The sequence below is a fragment of the Acanthochromis polyacanthus genome, chromosome 19 (genome assembly GCF_021347895.1).
Source record: "Acanthochromis polyacanthus isolate Apoly-LR-REF ecotype Palm Island chromosome 19, KAUST_Apoly_ChrSc, whole genome shotgun sequence".
NCBI classification, from domain to species: Eukaryota; Metazoa; Chordata; class Actinopteri; family Pomacentridae; genus Acanthochromis; species Acanthochromis polyacanthus.
Window position 1 is genome coordinate 9,319,944 of NC_067131.1, and position 20,493 is coordinate 9,340,436.

At 41.0% G+C, this 20,493-nt stretch overlaps 1 protein-coding gene across 1 annotated transcript in view; it reads right to left on the reverse strand.

The window, feature by feature from the left end:
• LOC110954262 (adenosine kinase-like) overlaps positions 1-20,493 on the reverse strand; it is a 116,606-nt gene that overhangs the window by 15,897 nt on the left and 80,216 nt on the right. Inside the window, 1 exon segment of the mRNA XM_051939961.1 lies at positions 3,831-3,866. Coding sequence (XP_051795921.1) covers positions 3,831-3,866 — 36 coding nt within the window.

Genomic DNA, 20,493 nt, shown 5'->3' on the forward strand with positions numbered 1-20,493 from the left:
CTGGATGTAACCACAAGCACTCCTCCAGACACTGAATGCAAAAACCACACAAGGCTTCGGCACATTGTCACCCTCAGGTTTTATGTTCGCTGACATAAAAACGGCGCTCTACTCAGGTTTAGGAGCTAAAAGGTTCTAAGGGCCAGAGGTGGGAGGGTAAGCATCACGGCTGTTGAGCAGGGCACACACACAAACACAAGTGCTCACACATATATAGGCTACTTCCTCCTGTTTTTTTTTGTATTCTCCTTGCAGAAACACTTACCTGACAACTTCCTAGGGCAAAATGATGCAGAAAAATAACGTTCGGCATGAGTGCGAGACAAATGAATTGACAAATGATACGGTCAATTTGGTTTTATTACTGACAAATGGCAATATTTACGATCGTGAGGCAATTGATCAGACATAAATCAGCAAAGCGTGTAATTTGAAAGCTTTACAAGGGTGTTAAATTGTGTTTCTGTGCCGAAGCCAGTGAGAAACTGATCGTCTCCACTGCAGGTTGCTTGAGGAACACTGCAAGAGAGAGATTCAATTAGAGCTGTGATGCAGGCAGTGCTTTGAGCATTTAAAGGAAACAGATCACAAACAGGCGACCGTGCTCAGATCTGCTGATTGCTCTTTTGGAGAGGACAAGCTTCTTTATTGTGTTTATACTGAAGACGTGCTGTCATTTTTGTCAGTCAGTCAGAATGAGATGATGATGACTGTTTTAGAGTGTACTAAAAGCTCATCATGCAGTGCTTTGGGGTCAGAAACTGACCACATGCAATTAGAGTTTCCCTCAAAAAGGCCACATTGGTCAATTAACTGGACTTTCACTGAACTTAAATTAACCTCAGTGGCCTTGAAAGGATCAAAATGCACACAGACACACTTCTGTTCACTGAGTTTGTACAGCAGTTATTACTTGTGGCTGCTTTTGGGTGTTCAGTGGAACCAGTATTTAGTTCTTCTTTAAGAAAAAAAATGATAATATGATAGGATTAAACTACAATAAATAATTATGATAAAAAAATTCCACGTCAAAATCTATGTGTGAACATAGCTATGTTATGAAAAAGAGTTAATCTTGTTTGAACAAATGTCACTTTTTATTTGGTTTCGTGTAATGCTTACCAGCAGAGCACAGTTCACTGCATTTAATGAATGATGAATGAATTATTTATGAATTTGATTTGGAGCAAAAGGAAATGCCTTACAGTACGGAGTTTTCTCAGCTGACACGACAGGTGCTTGTATATGACACCAGAGACCATCTGAATCATCCCCATCACAACTGTGCAAATGGCCTCTGCTGATGAAGGCCATGATGTTTGACTGAAAGTCCCTGAATAATTTAAATAAGTGGACCTTGTGCTATGAATCTTTGGTCAAATACATGTTGAAACTCAGTAATTAATGTTGAAGCTCATGAATCTGATTATTGTTCAGAATTTTACCTAGATGTGACATATAAAGTAAATATAGAATAATATACAGTACGGTTCAAAAGTTTGGGGCCACTTAGAAAGGTCCTTATTTTTAAAAGAAAAGCAGTTGTTTTCAATGAAGATAACATTAAAGTAATCATAAATACAGTCTAGACACTGTTAATGTGGTAAATGACTATTCTAGCTGGAAACGGTTGATTTTTAATGGAATATCTCCATAGGGGTACAGAGGAACATTTCCAGCAACCATCACTCCTGTGTTCTAATGCTACATTGTGTTAGCTAATGGTGTTGAAAGGCTAACTGATGATTAGAAAACCCTTGTGCAGTTATGTTAGCACATGAATGAAAGTGTGAGTTTTCATGGAAAACAAACTGCCTGAGTGACCCCAAACTTTTGAACAGTAGTGTATTTATCAACTCTCTGAAACCCAAAGCTTGCTAATGGGGTGCTGTCTTTTCTAAAAAGTCGTCATTATCAAGATTTAAAAGCCAGAAACTGCTAAAACAGAAAGAAGTGTTGGATTTTAAACTTTTTGAGAGTCCATGAATTACTCATCTGTTCCGTTGTGAAACTGAACTCAAATAACTAAATGGCTCATTTAAAAATTCCCAAAAGATTCTGTCAAAAAAAAAAAAAAATGCTTTTTATGAGCACAACAAGGCAGACATTTGTGATTCTGCTGTAACCAACAGTCATGTAACAAAAACTCTGTGAATTTTCGATTGAACTGCAGGCTGTGTTACAGACAGGAGATAAAGGAAACAGATTTTAAAAAATGTAAATAGTAAAATATCTACAGTCTCTACAGCTACCATTTTTTCATGTCTTGGTAAAATCTGTGAACAGTTTGAAACACGTACAGGTACCTTTGATTTTTCTTTTTGTTTTTAATAATTTAGGTCATTATAACTGTACAATACTGACATTTCTGAGCTCTCTGTACTTCTAGTAATGGTTGTGCTGTTTCCATTGAAGTCCAGGACTTTATTTGCAGTGATAAACGAGCCCACAGTGAGTAAAAATGTGAGCAGATAAAATGCCCAGAAATTGCTTGGAGCTCAGAGGGTTAAACTGCATACTCTGCGCACTCATAAATGCATTGTGTATACACGAATAACAATTTTACAAGTGTAAGAACGCATGCTATTTCCTGCTTTAATCAAAATTCTCGAGGCTACTGTGTACTGTGCATATTCTTTTTTTAAGATTTGTCAGTGTAAATGTGAAATATGGGGCCCAGCTTTTTCAAGGAAAGTATAATTGTCATCAGAAAGTGACAAGAGAGAGCGAAAAAAGACAACTGTGAAGAAAACATCTTTGAACTACAATCATCTAGAAATGCAGCGAGTACAGTACACACCACTGATGTTATCTGAGAAATCACATTCATCCAATGCAATTTCGCAGAGTGTTCTGCCAAATCAGGTTGACATGGAAAATGTCAAAGAATTGTAACTACTAGGAGAGTCTTCACTTTGCCCTTTGTGTTTTTTTTTTCATGTGAGGCCCCTCCATTACCACTCGCACCCCCCCCCCCTCCTCTCCCGACGCCTCCTGCCTTCATCCCTTCTCCTCTCTTAAACCTGTCACTGCCATCAGGATTGCATTTCTATTCTAGTCACGTTGATCACACCGTTAGTGATTCTGGATGACAATTATTCACACAGAGCAGAGCCATATTCAAGGCAGCGCTACCTCTGAAAGAGAGAAGGCACTTAAAATACCTGAGCCCATGTGAAAAAAAAACCCCAACTCGCACACCGGCTATTTGTGTTTTTTGATTTTCGCATTTAAATAGCAATGCAAGAAATATGCAAAATACACAGAAAGAAAATAGACTAAGGGAACATTCATTTCACACTTAAGAGGCAGCCCCACTTGAAAACACACACAGTGTACATTCTATGCAGGTAACAAGCGCTGTAATCTTCATTTCCATAATCTAAAACCACAGGTGGCTGTAATTTGGTTATTAAAAGACTACAGTGTGTTTCGGTGTGGTGTAACGCTATAGCAGTGAAGAGAAGACATACAGTATCATCCCTGAGTGCAATGAAGATAATGAGGAGGCTTTTTAACCAGGCAACCTGATGAGCCCCGAGCCTGCAGAGAAAGGCTTGAAACCATGCCCAACTTCTCAGCTTCCCAAGAGGCTTTTCAAAATTCAATAAATAACATCTGTAGGCGATGTTGGGTGCAGACCTAGCAGAGTGCGTCATAACAGAGAGCTGGCTGAACAAAGAAACCATGACGACTGCCAGGTTTCCATAGCAACTGCTGCAAGGCCTGGAGAGTATAATAGCACATCAATCACTGTCCAAAAAGAACTTCATTATCAGCAAAAATAAACCTTTAGGATCTTTTTAGTGTGCAATTGCTGGTCAACTCACCTCAAAGCCCAGCTCTTTGGCAAATGTGGCCGCCTCCTAGAAGAGATAAAACACACACACACACACATAAATGAGCAGTTAATTACAGAGTCACAAACAGAGCACAATGTCACACTCCAGACGTGAGGTAAAGACATCTCGCTTCTCCCGCTCCTCAAATGTGCGGCCGTGTCACTTGAGAATCAGTAACCTGAGTTCGCATTGCTCTGCCAAACCCCTGATTTAATAGGCACGCAGCCCACCCATTTAAACTATTGCCCGACACCATCTCATCTTACCACAGCGGCATGAGATAACACCACGTCAGCCTCCAGCCTTGAAACCACCGCTGAAACCACCAATATGTGCTGGTATGTGGGAATCCCCAACACTGCAGGCATTCAGCATGTTGCTTTGGTCTGCGAACAGGTGCATTTTACACACCCACACCAATGTTTACGCAAGTTATACGGTATCTTGTAAATCGTATAAACTTTACACTGAACTTTTCCAAATATTTGTGCTGCACTTTTAGATTTTTGAGATAAATATTTTTCAATCCTGTCAGGCAGGAATTGTTTTCAATTCATTACCATATGGTACGATACGGTAAAGTCTCTTGAGAGGTTTTGTCCAAATTCATGCTGCATATTTAGCACTATTTGCATGTAGCTTTTTTCCCATGCAAACCTTGGTTTTCTTACAATAACAAAACCTAAAATGCTAGAAATCTACCAGAAGACTCTTGAAATTTGGTGAGGCAGTGTATTTCAGCATTTCCTAAACTGGGCGTCACCAGAAAAGACAGGAGAAGCATCCCCAAACCAGCACCAATATTAAAACCACTGACAGGTAAAATGCAGAACTTTGAACATCTCAATGGAAAACTATGGCAGCAGCAAGGATAATACACCTCACTATGACTCAGAAACTGCCTAGGAACACTTTGAGGAATGCAACAAAGGTGTTGGATGGGCCTCCATACTCCAACGTCGGAGCTGTTTTGGTATCACAAAGACATCAGCATAAAGTTTTTCAGGGGTTGGACACTAAATCAAGGAGGCAGATATTTGGAATCAATATGTATTTACAGTTAAAGTGGTAATCTTGGTCTGTAAACTCCAACACAAAACTCCATCAAAATGACTTAATTCATGTATTCTTTAGATATATTTAATTAAAACTGGACTTTTCAAGATTCATTCTTTAAGACTGACTGACTGTCACTAGGGACGACTAACCAATCAGATGGTGCTGTGGGCGGGACATTACTCAGATCATAGAGTGGTTAAAGAAGTAGCTAAGCTAAAGTAGCGCATTTTTAAATTTACTTATTAAGACAAACATACAAATGATAATACAGAAAAGTTGTTGAATATCAGATCCAACAATTGTTCTGTGCCGGATCGGTGTATACTTTTGTTAAACAAAAAAAAAATGTTGTTTTTTTTTTTTTTAAAAGTCTGTCTCCAGTAATAAAATAAACCCCATGGTGATCATTGTTAAGACAACTCTGTAAAGTTTTAAAAGTTATTTAATTCTCATTTGTGACTGGAAAGATGAAAAATATAAAACTATAGAAAAGTGGAAGATTACCACCAAAAATGTTTTGTTGTTAAGGGAATTTGGGACTGCACTTTTATTTTCCTTTAATACATAAAATAATGAAAATCAGTTGGTGACAAGAAAAACCCATAAAAAAATCACTGCACTTGATGTATTAGCAAACATGTTCAGGCGGCAAATTGTTCTTTTATATTGTGCAGACATGAATGGAAAACAATGGATGTTAGCCAATGCCTGGAGTGGCTGGAAAATATAAAAATACAAAAACAAAAGTCTGGATTTTCAGCAAAATACCTCAAAATTCAACTACACGGTGCTCGCAGCATTTGCAGTGTGCTTAGCCGTGATGTCCAACAAGCGGTTTGTAATAAATAGGCCATGGCATGATTCTTTAACTGATGACAGAAGCTGTTGCTTGTCAGTTCAGAATGATGTCACAGATTGCAACAGACAACCTTGTGCACTAAATTCACTTTTGCCCCCAGACGGGGCAATAAGTTGATGCTATGATTCTAAATAATCCAATTATCTGCAGGAGGAGGGCTGGTGTTTGCCTGACCTTGGGGAGAGGTTGACAACCTGGTCCTCAAACAGAAGGGGAGGAGATGACATGAAACAATAAGGTTACTGGTCCCTGGAGGGAAGCCTCATGGCTCTCTGCCTTGGATCAACATCACAGCACCAACAATATGTCAATTCATCACCCCACCCCATCCGCACACACACCCACACACGCTAGACAATTAGCCGTTGCAGTCAAGAAGCAGTTTTATAATCATCAAGATAGACTAGTCTTCTCTTTTAACCCCCGCTTTGCCTTTTCAATCTAACAAGGGCTTAGGTCTCACATTTGTTTTCCTTTATTTACAACCACATATTGACTTTTCTCCTCAGAAACGTTCCATCACCGACGAGCACGAGGCATCTCACAGGGACACGAGCAGCTTGGAAAATGTCTAGTCAAAACAGTGATATTTCATATCAAAGCATTTAAAAGAGACACATGAATGAAGGCTGAAACAACGGTGGTGCTGCCGAGCGGCATATGCCTCTACCTCAGCCTTTCCTCTCTCTAGTTAGTAGCTGTAATATTAGTGAGAAAAGCCTTTCAGGAGAGTGTGGGTGTCAAGAAGAAAAGATAATTAAAGCAATGTCTATGAGCCACATGTGTACAGTGTAATCCCTTTCAGGAATTTATTAATTTCTGCGAGTTGTGCTGAATGCCAGCATCAGAAACATTTTGTACTATAAGCTCAGCTAAACCGAATATATTGCTACGATAAATATTGTATGGTGGTAAATATGCAATTACCCAGACTACGCATGCAAGCCAATAACACTGAAACGATAGGCAATTAAAGGCACTATTCCTTAAAGGGTTCACAGCGTTAATATTCAAAAATCTTCTGTTTCATGCTGTGTATGTTTCACGTTTGACGTGTGCCGTTTTGGTATGTTGTGCTAGACGGTTTCCAAATGACGGCCCATGTGCTTCTACAGCTGTTGCAACAATGACAAGTGCTTCGAGTGACATCTGGGCAAAATCCTCTTGTGCTCAAAGAAGCATCTCGTTTGTTCGGAGATTGCTGTGATTGCATGCTCGCCTTTGATGATCTGCTCCGAGTCTGACTCCAAAAGAGAGAGGACTGCTGCGGATTTCGGGGCCCGTAAGTTCTCCTCCTTCTCCTCTTCGGGCAAACAAGGTAAAAGATAACAAGGCGGGCTGAGTGCATGAGCCCTCTGCAGCCATAGTTAGTATAAAGCTATCAGAATGTGTGAGATGTTGCTGCTGTCAGAGGCTTAAACAGTCAAAGGGATATTTTTAGAGAGCTTAAGCTAATAATCCAGAGCCCAGTCAGGGGGGCGGGTGTCTACAATTTCTTGCCAAGCAAAATGAAAGAGGAAATACACACTTCATGCAAAGGGCAGTTTTCAAAGCTGAACACTTTGTTTTCCTTGACACTAAAAGTGACAGGAGCCTAGCAGGTCTAGTTTAGAGAGAGTCTATGCAGGAACAGTATGTTGGATATTATCCACAAAGTACGGCATAGACGGTTTTCTTCCTTTAAACAATAACTGATGTTTTATGGCCTCTTGGGGGAAGTGAACAAACTATAAACACAACAGTACACACAAATTTATTTTGCAAACAAGGCGCCCAATTACACAGCCAATAGACACGGAGTAACATCTGCATGAAAACATTAAAAAAAACACATTCACTCTCGTTTTAGCTCCATTTTTGGTCTCTACCAAGTCCAGATGGAAGTGTCTGACTGTTTTGCCACTAGATGCTCCATTCTGTTCAGTAGTGAGACTCAAAATGTATTGTTTGGTACAGAGAAAGTAGGGTGCAGCGGGTTTTTTTGTGTTCTTTCACTAAAAACAGGTGCCTGCTTTGGACAAAAGCAGCACAGTGAGAGCTGCGACAGTAAACTTGGAAAATAAAGCTCAGTGTTGGAGAACCATAATAACAAAAAAATTTATATAGCCCCCTACAGCGGAAGAGAACCGCAGTCATTTTCTGTGGTTTCGCCACTACAAAAGCGACCTTTGATGTATAAGTAGTCTAGAAGGCAATATTTTAATATAATAATATTACATGCTTGAAATATTTAAAGCTAATAAACAGAACATAACCAACATAATAATAAAAAACAACCCTGTTGTTCATTTATGCCATGTTGCTAAAATTATCTGATAGAAAACTGCATGTTTGCTCTGAAAGCCCCACTGTACACACCCAAAAGAGCCCAAAACAAAGGAATTGACAACAAGTAGCTAAGTTATTGGCTTTCAGGATAAAATATTCTCGGTAACAAACCAAAGCAAGCATTTAGTGTTTTTTTTTTTTTTTACCCTGCTCTGTGTAACAAGTTGTTGAGCATATGTCACAGCAGGAGAGGGTGAGAAAAAAAATCCAATTTCAGTGTTTCCCAAAGAATCTAAATCAAAGAGCAAACCTCAGTGCTAAGGTTAATAAAAGTTGATAAGCTGAAAAGCGTAACTCCCCCAGGCCATTCAGAAAATAAGCATTTGCTTGACCGTGTTAGCCCAAGCTGATGCAGAGGCAGAAATTGAATTGTATTTGACATTTTGCGGAGAGGGGCACGATACTGAGGAGGGTATAGCCCTGACAAGTTATTTACGACAACACCCCTGTTTTCTTCTTCCTTTCTGGGCATTTCTATAACAGCTCATTTCAAAGACGTCTGAGTTTTAAACAAGCGTTTTAGGGGGAAACTGATTTCTACTATTGTAGAAAGTGTGCCTTTGAAACTGCGCAAACTGGAGCAGAGCAAACTGATCGGTTGGAAATGACAAATCACTCACTGTAGAAACCTTTTAAAGTAAACTGAGCATGTCTGGATCATGGCATAACACAGAATTCAGCCAATTATCACTACTTACAGATATATATAACAATGGCAAATGACATGTTTTCCTCATTCCCAGCATGTAAGCGTGAGACATCACCGAGGCGAGTCAGACAGCTTTCATAAATGCCCAGTAAAAACAACATCTGGCATTCAACTCAAGTGTTTCCAGCCAGATTACTACAGCATACATTACAGGGTGGTGGGTGGAGAATGAATAACTAATCAAGACGACGGCATCGGAGGGGATTGTCGCGTCCTTGACGTGGCCTCAGGGTCACAAACACGACTCCTCCTGGATGTCAGGACGTCAGAATCAGCACGAGTCCAGGTGCTGCTGAACAGGAAGCTGTCACCTCAAAGATATGTGGGCTGATAACAACCGCAGGTGATTATTAATATGATCATGCAAGCTGATAGCACCTCACTCATGCTGGGTGGAAGGAAGGTGGCCGCCTGCTACTGTGCAGGACAGATTAGGAGGAATAAATCACCTGCACCGAGCCCTCCTGGAGCTCCCAGGAGAATGCAGCAATCCTGCTCAAGCATGACATGCCACAAACATGAGGGTAAACACACACAGCAACAACACACTCCAGAGGGGCAGGAGTCGCTTTTACTGCCTCTGGGAATTTACTCAGCAACAGCTGATGGTATTTCACTTTGGGTTTTACTGAGCCATTAAGTGGTATGTTTCATCTCCACCAAGTTATTTTCTTGCACCCGGGTACGATCGCACGGTTTAATCCTGAAGTAAGTTTTTGTGTTAGTGGCGGATTTACATCTGCAACACACAGCCCAGTTTAGTCAGTTTCCATACTAGAACTCCCAAACGTATTACTTTCAACAGTTTTCTTATCAGCTTATCTTTAATGTCTGGAACAAAAAAAAAATGTGCAAAGGAAAAAAATAAAAACACCTGTTAACAACTTGCAATTTTGAAGAAATAACTTCTTTTCCTCATCTACTTTAGAAAACTCCGTCCACTGTTCGCCAGATGTTGCACTGCTGCGAGAGAGAACATTTACATTTGCATTACCTTCTGTAGTGCATAAAATGCTATTAATTTCCAGCTTCTGTCAAATCTCCCTGCTCCCCTCAGGCTGTGTTCATTATTTAATGCACTGCTGCAAACTGCAATGTCACTTCCGCTTAGAAACACGGGTGTCCTGATGGCATATTTTGTGTCCACTAACAATCTGCTGATCTGATTTTAATTTACTATACATTTAAGCGTTTAAGACCATCCACGTTACGCTGTGCCTATGTTACAACCGAGTGTGCTTGATGGCTGAACAGCTCTGCTTAAGAAAACACAGCACCAAGAATATTTCCCTACAATATTTGTATAGTGTCGCATTGCATTTTGTTCAGCAGGCTTTTCTGTTGTGAGAGGTGTGTCTGCGTGGATGTGCTGCAGTAGGATTTCGACAAACTCTCTACATCTAAAGCTACTTCAGTTGTTTTCAGAGCTGTGCAGCTACAGCCCTTTAACCTCATCCTACCTCAAGAATAAGCTGCGGTAAGAACCAACACTCACAGAAAAAAAAATAACTCATTAGTTACCTTAAATAGCCTTTTAATGCCTTACTCCTTCTCAAAACATCTGAAAATTACATTATACTGTGTGATGGTTTAAATTAGGGCCCATCACAAACACTAACTTAACAGATAGTTCCATCTAATACAACTGCATAGACAGAATTAGGAGCTTTTGATTAACTTTGACTAATTAAAAGAGAAACGGTACAAATCAGCACTATGAAATCATTAGGAGCAAAAATCTGAATATTGGAATGAAGCAATGGTGAGATACGATAAGAAAAAAATATGTCTGGGGTCTGCAGGGATTCCAGTTGGTTGATTAACGTTAAGGAAAGAAGCTACAGCATTTTTGAAAACTAGTAATAGACTGGAAATAGAATATTAGATGGTTTTATTGATCACTAAGGGGAAACTGCTGACACTACAGTTGCTCCCATTCAAGTGTCGGAAATTTAAGCAGTGGAAAAAATTCTCAGATAAATGTAAGTAGAAAAATATCTTCTAAAAACACAAAAATAAAGAGAAAAGTATAAGCATAATGTATAAAAATGTGCACTGAACTAAGAAAATAAAAATGTAAGTATACAGTTTAATAAATAGTAATGAGTGATAATTATGTTATTGCACAGAGAAGTAGTTATTATACATTACTGAATGTCAACTGAAGAAGTGAATATTAGTGAACTGCTCGCACGTGAATTAAGCTTTACATACACTACCAGTCAAAAGTTTGGACACACTTTCTCATTTAATGACTATTTACATTGCTACACAATTCCATATGTGTTCATTCATAGTTTTGATGCCTTCAGTGAGAATCTACAATGTAAAAAGTCATGAAAAAATAAAGAAAAACCATTAAATGAGAAGGTGTGTCCAAACTTTTGACTGGTAGTGTAGATGTGATTAGGCCGTGTTCAATTATATGGACTGATTAAAACCACCACATTGGCAAAACTGGCTTCTTGTTCATTCAAATTTTGGAGAATTAATTTAACAACCGATTATAAATACTTGACTTCACACAATAGAGAGAAGTTTCACTATTTAACAACACAAGATATGCTAAATTCTCAGCGATCGTGGTGCTAAAGTACATCGAATCATCTGATAGTACCTACAAATAAAAATGGCTTCTGAATAAGAGCGAAAAAATAAAATAAATATGATTCTGTTGAGATTTGAGCAAACTTAAAAGCAAGTGCAAGTTTGACCTCAGCTTTCATGTGACCAACATCCACATTGCCTATGCCTGCCGATCCATTATACACCTCTAGCTACAGTCTGTGCTCCCATCTATCTCGGTCTGCCTGCGAGGGCAGCAGAAAGGTCTCATAGCGAGCCCACAGGGACGCCAGCAGCACCTACAGCACAGGTCCAAAGGTTAAACAATCGGAAACATGTGCAGTACATAAATATCTTCGCTGATAGCAATCTCAGCATGGCAAAGCAGGGTTTGCATAAGGGGCTGAGAATGGAGGATGTAACCTCAGATAGAGCGGGAGGACCAGACAGGCATTCAGTCAGTCTATTGGGGCTAATGGAAGCCGTGGCAGCGGCAGTAGCAGCTTTGTGCTGGGGGGAGTTAGTTATCAGCCTGATGGCCTTATCAGCACCGAGGGCCTCTATCACACATCTCACCTCTGGGCTCTAACAAGGGGTCAACACACCACGTCAGACTACCAGAAACTGGCTATCTCTCAAGGAAGTGGATGAAGCAGTGGATGAACTGGTTTGCTCAACAAGCTGAGCTAATGCAGCAGCAGCTTTTAACTCATAACTCTCACTGCGCTCAGATTTACCGCTGATTTCTCCTCTTTTGTCCTCTCTATCACTCAGATTTCTCTGTGCTGGATCATCAGCCGCCCTGGGACTTTTCTCTCGCTCTCTTTTTCTTTTTTCCTCTGGCTGTCGGTGCCTCTTTCCAGATGTTTTGGATCTGGATCTTTGTCCTCCATAATTCTCAGCCTTTTCTTTTGTCTCTCTCTCTCTCCAGTGTATTCATGTTTGTCCATCTCTCCCTCTGAGTATTTGTTTCCTTTCTCTTGGATGTGTGATTGTGTACTTGAGTTCGGCATCTTATTTGCATGTTTGTCTCAAACCCTGCCCGTCTGGTGGTCTTTATCCTAAATGTCCATACTGTAAATTTATGCTGATCTATTCTGGATTCACATATTTCTTCAAAAAAGACCCAAAAAAGACCTCTAATTTGTGATATTGAGCTTTTAATTAATCCCTGATTACTTTTGTAACTGAACTGTTGACCTCCCCCTTACAGCAATCTGGACTCAATAGATTTTATTTCTCTTAAAACTTTGACCCCGAAGTCAGAAAGTTAGCAAGCAAATGAAATTAGGGCCTGCAAACTTATCCAAATAACTTAGCTCGGAAAATATGACTTGCTAACTCAACTGAAAACTCTGTTTGTTCTCAAGTGAAGCCTAACTTTTACTGCAGTAAGTTTTATTGATCGTCTGGAAGTTTGTGTGGTCAAGGTCCACCTGATTGAATTTTTCAGGAAGCAGAATTTCCACAGTTAGAGGTTTGCCGATTCTTATAGAGAGCAACGGAACTGCAATCTTGATTCTTGCTCTTTGGGGCACACATTCAAGGTCAATACTTCAATTTATCTTACAATTTAAGTGATAGAAATAATGTGTGAGGAACTGTTTAGCATTCCTAGAGCTTAAGTTGCCCGGAAGCCCTCTAGTTATAAATCGGCTGCTGAAGGCCTTGAAAAGTTATTTTCTTAATCAGTGATTAGATCCTACATAAATACACCATCACAGGTTTTATGAATTCTAACGGTACTGGTCATTCCGTGAGAGATTAATGCTTTTGTTGCGTTTTTCCTTTCAGCCTCTCTCGGCTTTAAAGTTGGATTAAAAAGGTGATGTGTGGGTTTTCTATGTAGCTAACAGAACGCAAGAATCTGACAAGTTGTTTGCTTCTGAATCAGGTGAATCAAATCACATCAAAAGACACCAGCATATGAAAAAGATTTGGTTACCTATTGAATTTTAACTAGTATTGTTTTGTATCTTTGAGGACCTTTTTTCTAACTTTGACTGCGGTCTATGTGATCACAAATACTATGTAATGGAGAACTGCTATTTAACCCGCTGAACCATAAACCCGCTGGCAGGTCTGAAAGGCTTATTACTTTCAACAAAAAAATCGACAAAATTGCACCATTTCTCAGTGCCAGAATCTGGAAAAACAGAAGAAAAAAAGTGATTTTCAACTTTCAGACCCTGTACTATTCACCCGTTGGAAAACTAAACCTATTCTGAGTTTGTGGTATTTCATCAAAATCACTTTGTTTGGCATGTCTCTTTTAACTTCTCTTAGAAATAAAACACTAACTCTAACCAGATTCTGTGAAAAACAAAAAAAATCTACAATCCTTGGCACAACCGTGAAGCCATTAGTGACTCAGCTGTGACCGACAAACACATGTTTAAAAATCAGGGGCTTTTCAGATGAACTGCAGTCAGTGTTTACACAGAGCACACAGGAGACAAGTATGAAAATTGAATAAAATGTGTTTTTCTTTAACGATTTATGGCATTGTAACAGTGCCATAATGCACAAAAGACATTCTTAATTTCTTTCTGCTTGCAGTCATGGTTGTGCTGTTTCCATTGAGGTGCAGGACTGTACACTGCAAATAAAAAGAGCAAACAGTGAGCAAAAAATGTGACAGGTCAGTTCCCACTTTTTGCATGCTGTTATTCTCTCTGTTATGAATAAGTGCATGCTATTTGATAGTTTTGAATCTGTTTTACTCTGTCTAAACTTTGCTTCAAATAATGGCGACTGTAATTATAAAATCATTTTTCACTCTGGATCAACAAATCTGTTTTTGTTGAAAGTACATTTCAGAAACTTTTGATGAGGTTGAGGCCCAACTGCCTTGCAGTCCATCAGTTTCTAGCAGCTTATTATCCAGTAAATTCAACAGACATTTGGTTGCAGGCACCGCAGACAAAGGTCAAGAAAGCAAACAGCTTTTTTCTGCAGTGAACTGTTGAGAACAGTGACCATACCCTCCTGTGTATAATAAACATGTGAGCATTTGGCCTGCTCTATTTACCTCCTAATGAGAAACAAAGATCTGCTCTGGAGGGACTTGCATGCCTCAGACAATGAAAAACCCAGGGAGGAAAAAAAGCTTTCAAAATAATTCAAACCATTTGTGTGCACAGGGGACATGAGAGCTTTGCCTGAATAAATTGGCCATACTAAACTTGAGACGGCGTTCAATGTGTTATCTGTTGATGTGGCACAGGATGGCTATTTGCCAGATGAAAATCTGCATGGAGGATGGGGGTCCTTCAAGCAGGAGGCTGCATCACGTCACATGTATGCACAGACCAACATGTGATAAATGTTGCAAAATAGCCACATGGCTCTTCTAGAAGAAAATAGTTGGCAAACCATGATAAATTAGAGCGAAAACAAACATTTTATTCAGTTAAGTAGAAGCAGTGACATTTCTAAAAATAGCTGATATGTTTTTATTATCCATGCAACAACAAATTAGCTCAGTATTACGGGTGGGTAGATTATGCTTGTTGATTTTGTCTTTGTCGCTTTCTTATCCAGAATTTTTAAACCAAAGGAGAATAGGGGAGTCCTCCAAATGACACTGGAAAACATGACTGTATAGTCTGGACTGTGGGAATACAATCATGTGTAGACAAAGGCCAGTCCTCCCGCCAACTCTGTGCGGATAAGAGGATTGGAGATGGGGGAAAAGCAACCAGCCAAACTCCAAGCAGTCATGATTTTGGGAGGAGGACAGACATCAGGATTGTAAGGGTATCTGGGAAGCCCGCCGGTGTTCAAACTTCAGCAAGTCCCTGCAGCAACAAGCTAATATCCTGCACTCTCTCCCGCTGTGACAGAAATATACTGGCCTCAGCGCCAGCAGAACGTGGGCACTATTGATCTGCTCCCAGCGCAATATCTCCTCTTACATCCATAATTATTCCCCTTCAGAGGACTCCACCGTGTGCCCTGGCTGCCCGACCGGCTGGCTTTCTATCTGCCTCCTTGTTAAAGATGCTCCATGGTCTCACATTTCACATTGCACTGCCAGCGACCCCCCTCTCTTAACCCCGGCATTTTCGAATATTTCATGGTTCAATCCCAGGGTTGTGGAAGGCGGCTTCGGCACGGCACAATTACAGTGGTTAGTCGGACTCCTCTGGTGGAGCCATGCTGGCTCCCAAAGTACCATGACTCGCAAACAGACAGCCAGGAAAAACAGAGGAATGTCAGAGAGTCCATTCTTCTTCTGCACTGAGTCGTCTCTCTGCCTGTATACGCACAGAAAATGACTGATGGGTTAATTGTAGCGACACTTTATGCGATTCAGTAAAAGTAGTTTTCCAACCTTTTTGGCTGTGATCCGTTTTAAACAGAAATAAAAACACAATCTTCCTCTTACAAATGAAAAGTTCAATTCATGGGTAGTAAAAAGGCGCCTTTTCCACTTTAGCCTCAATTAGGCAGTAGCTTATGGTGGCTTATGTTTCAGCAAACCTACTATATTACATGCTAGTTTTTGCTAATTGTGCAACTGTTTGACTATTTTATTACTATTTCAAACATTTAATCATAAAAACAATCCAGAAGTCAGTTTTGTTTTTTTTTGCTGGTGGAATGGATGAGTAGAGGTCGTTGAGTTGCCAAATGATGCTGTAATTCTATGTTTCCCAAATAGTAGACTCCAAAGGGGACCGCTGATCGATTTTGATTGAATCCAGACATTGTCAGTTAATTTGGCCAAAAGAAAACTTTAAAAGGTAATGGATTTTCAGTCAAGCGGCTTTTAAAGTGGTGTTTAAAAGCTGGTTGCAAACCCCAATCGCACATCTTTTCTACATCATCTTTTCTGCTTCTTATTCCATGGGTTTTCAAGCCCAAACTCCCTGTTTGTCATTTTAGATTGTATTCCATTTGAAAAGTCATTTACCAGTTGGTGATTTAACCCCCTCCGAAAACTGAAATTATTACTCACCCCTCCCTGCAGCTTGAGCACACCAGCTCACCTGCTCAAACACGGTAATACTATTCCACCCTACAAAATGGGAACTTTTCATTTTGGAATTATATAGCCATACATCATCGACCCAGAAACCAATTCTGAAGAAAAATAATGATACAGAAAGCCTCACCCTGCAAGTTGACAGGATCATTTTGTTCCATTGGTTTGTTGTGTAGTTTGAATCCATGCTTTTGAGACAATAATTGATTGGTTATTGATGCACTTTCAGTTTTAAGAAGAAAATGTTCAGTCATGGCTTATTTTGTTCATGATATGTCTTCCAAGATATGAAAAACCCTATATGGACATGATATCAAGGTAACAAAAAAAACCTTGATTTTCTCCAAAGTGCTTCTTTCAAATTAAAGGGCAACACTCTGGTTAGCATCATCTTCTCCACAAGAAGGTCTAGGACTTGGCCAAATGTAAATTCTATGTGTTGACTGTCATCTGACCAATGAGGAACCACTGACGGAATCACAGCAAAGGATTCAGCAAAATCCTAGAAATTCAACATTACAAAAATTTGCATAATCTTAGCGTCAAGTCAAGTCTGTTTAATGGGATTCGTTGCCACCAGTTGCACATGAGAGTAGTGAGGAAAAAGTCAGAAAATCATCCATTTAAAATCATCTTGCATCTTGAGGGGCTGTGATCACAGGGTTGGAAACCACTTATCTAGCAGTCCACGAAAAAACTAGAAATAGATAAAAGAGCAAACATAAAAACAAGGCAGCTTTTGCATTTAGCAGCTAATGTGGCTATGACTCATCATACAACTCACTGACTGTACGTCACACTGAAGGTCAATGTACTCTGGCGCTGAACGGAAGGCATGTGACTCATCACAGAAATAGCACATTCAATTAAAATTCAGTTGTGAAAGACACAAAGGAGAGCAGCAGCTAATACTTCATGTCTCTTCTTCCAATGACACATTGTGATTGTTCCGCTTCGCCGGCTTTAGAGATGGTTCTGTGTTCATCCTCCCAGCTGGCCTGTGGGGCCTTGTGAATAAACACATAGAGGTTAATGTCTCATGTTCTTCGCCGTTCTCTGCAGACAGCTCTGACAGGAAGAGAGAGAGAAGAGCCTAAAAGGAAAGCTGTTTCGGTAATACGCTAATCTGGCTCTCGCATCTCTTTGTTTTAGGCAGTGAGACGGGATATTTTCCCCAAGCTACCGTTGAGAAGCACATCTCGAGTCCGCTGTGGGTGAGCTGTCAAGGGGAAATTCTTTCCCCTATTCTTTTTTTTTTTTTTTTTTTTTTGCGAGAACACCCCTCGTACCCTCAGGGGTCTTTAGTGAACTTGCCATCACCCACACATACTGACAGCGGAGAGCACGTATTTCCACAGCCCCGCACACGTCACCGAGGCGATAAACAGCCATGGGCCTCACCACAGAGATAAGGCTTCCAAGCAGTCTATCAAACAAACAAAGCCAGATGATGAATCTGGAGAGATGTTAAGAAATGACGCCATATTGCCCATGTATCTCCTCCACCTGCCTTTTTTTTCCCCCATCCACACAGACACACACACACACACATATATACACTTGTACACCCACTTCAGCCTGTCCTGGAAAAATCATTAGAGCCCCCACCACCCGACACACACACACACACACAAATACACACACTGCATGCAGATGGAGGAAAAATAGGGCTGAGAGCCAAAAGGCCTGAGGGGCTTTTCATGACAATAACCTTCTGTAGAGCTGCTTGTATCCCTCCACCTAGATCACGGCGAGGTGCTGAGGGATGGATGGGAAAATAAGCAAGATAACCATACAAAATATTAGGCGAGGAACATTCACACAAAGTACAGAGAAGGAAGAAATCCGTGTCATTTTGCTCTCATGGCCCGGAGAGATGGGAGGCTAAATGCTCTTTTAAAACAGCTTGAACATTGAAATGATGATGGCTCCTTTTGCCTCAGCAAAGCACATTAATACATAGCCGAATGCCATTTCCACTTTTGTTAAATGGCTCACCTATTGAGTATTCAATTACAATGGCTGTCTCTCGTTTTGGAAGACGGGGCTGGGACCCACATAAATAAGCTCCCTCTGAGTGAGGAGCTGCAGAATGCATTGGGCAGCAATGGAAGGCATGTGGAGCTCCAGTATGGGGGTGGTATATAATGTTAATGGCAGAGGAGTGAGGAGGTTGTTAGGTATTAGCTGTGGGGCAAAAAACTAAGCTCCTCATCTGCAGCACCATTTTACTAAGGGACCACATTTTTTAAACCATTCGCACAGATAAAAGAAAAAAAAGGCCAAGCACATGAAATGATCTAAATTGAGAAAGTCGTGAATCCTGGCTTAAAAAAACATCAGTCAGGGTGATTAATTCAGTCTTGATTAATCGTTCCATTTGTCTATGATATGTCTAAAATTCCACAATACAAATCCGCCAGTAATGATCCAATCCTTTCCCCCCCATTGTGTGGTTTATCTCTTATGCTCAAATAGCTAAAGCAAATTGTGGCTAATTTTATCGGCGAATCCACTGGCATGTGGTTTTTCCAGCGGTAATGATTCCCTCATTCGGGCCTAATTAACTGCGGCCATTAAATGGAGGGAAATGTAATGCCCTGGGTTCCATGTCAGGTAGTCAGAGGAGGACAGCACAGGAGGACTCAATTAGGCCTGTGCTGTTCCCAGGTTATCACACGACATGTTTGCCAATTAAGTGAAGTAGCGTCTGATGTCTATGTGCCTCCGTCGGCTCCATCTCAGAGGCCCTGGCAACGCAGAAACCGGCCCACACCCCCGCCCCCCCACCAGCGAAGGAACAGACACTACACTATGCCCCAAAAAGGCAGTAATTACAGGATGGATGGGAGACTGTTATATAAGCACGAGGCTGCCGATAGGCCAGGCAGGGCCTGCTGATGCCAGGTTTCAAACAAGTACCAGCAGGATCGAGTTATAGCAGAATTACCCAGGGTAGACTCAGAAACACAGACACATTTCAACATCAGACGCAAGCGAAAGCACGAGAAGAAACAGAGGCTATTGACATTTTTTGAAGTCTGCAGAGCTGCACGACAGTTTCGGAATTTGAAACGATCAAAAGGGAATTGTGATCCGGCTGAAATAAGTTCCCAGTCATGACAAATAAATGCAGCACTTGATTTTTTGAAAAGCTATCTTGCTCAAATTTATTATTAGTCACTTTCAAAACATGAGATCTTACAGCTGCTTTAAACATATTTCCCCAAGTGAGGGTAGCTCTGTATCGTGACTCAGAAAGTGTGGGAGAGGAAGGCAGAGACAGGCAGACACATTAGCCTTCCCTTATGGCACATTCTGCAAGGCTATAGGAGTCAGTCTGCATGATCCTGACTGTCACTGACTTGTTATGAAAGCATGAGGCTGAGGCTTATCCATCACACTGGGGGGTGGAAGTTGGGGTGAGAGGACAGCCAGGGGGGGTGGCAGAGGGGTGCAGGGTGCTGGAGTGGGCGAGCGTAGGCGAGGCGGTCCTGTTGCCTGTCAGTCACCATGCACCACTGCATGACCGCCAACCTTGTCTGGCTTGTGCACAATGGGAGGTCTGGGGCTTGACTGTATGAGCAGTCATTCCCCGCTCCCTCCTCCCAGCAGCCAACATGGGGGGAAGGCCAAAAGGAGTCAAAACACTCTGGACAGGCATTAGTCCTATACAGAACCTTGAAAACCTCACGGCTGGAGGCAGCTGAGCAGTGAATATCTGCTCTGTTTTGCACCGAAGCTCCTCTTTGGGCGTTCTTAGCCGGGTTCAGCTCCTCAGAGCAAGCACTGACAGAGTCTCCAGAAGATAATCTCCTTCAACAAACATACATTGCAATTATCCAGAGTCATTAAACGGTAATGACTGAAGGTGTGAGCAAACTTCTTAAGCAAACAGTTACAGTGCCACCCACCTGAAAATACATAACGCTTGCAAAATGTACGCCGTGGCTAAGAAGACAGAATCGTTCCTCACAGCAATTAGGGAGCAAGAGAGAGAGAGAGAGGCGCATATGTAAAAGGGAGGTCTTATGTTGGTAGCGGAAAGAAAAGGGGAAAAAGCTGAAGTCAGCAACGGCAATAAATCCTCAAATGCTGAGCCGTTTCTTCCAGCTCTGTCCTGGTCTGTGGACCCCATCTC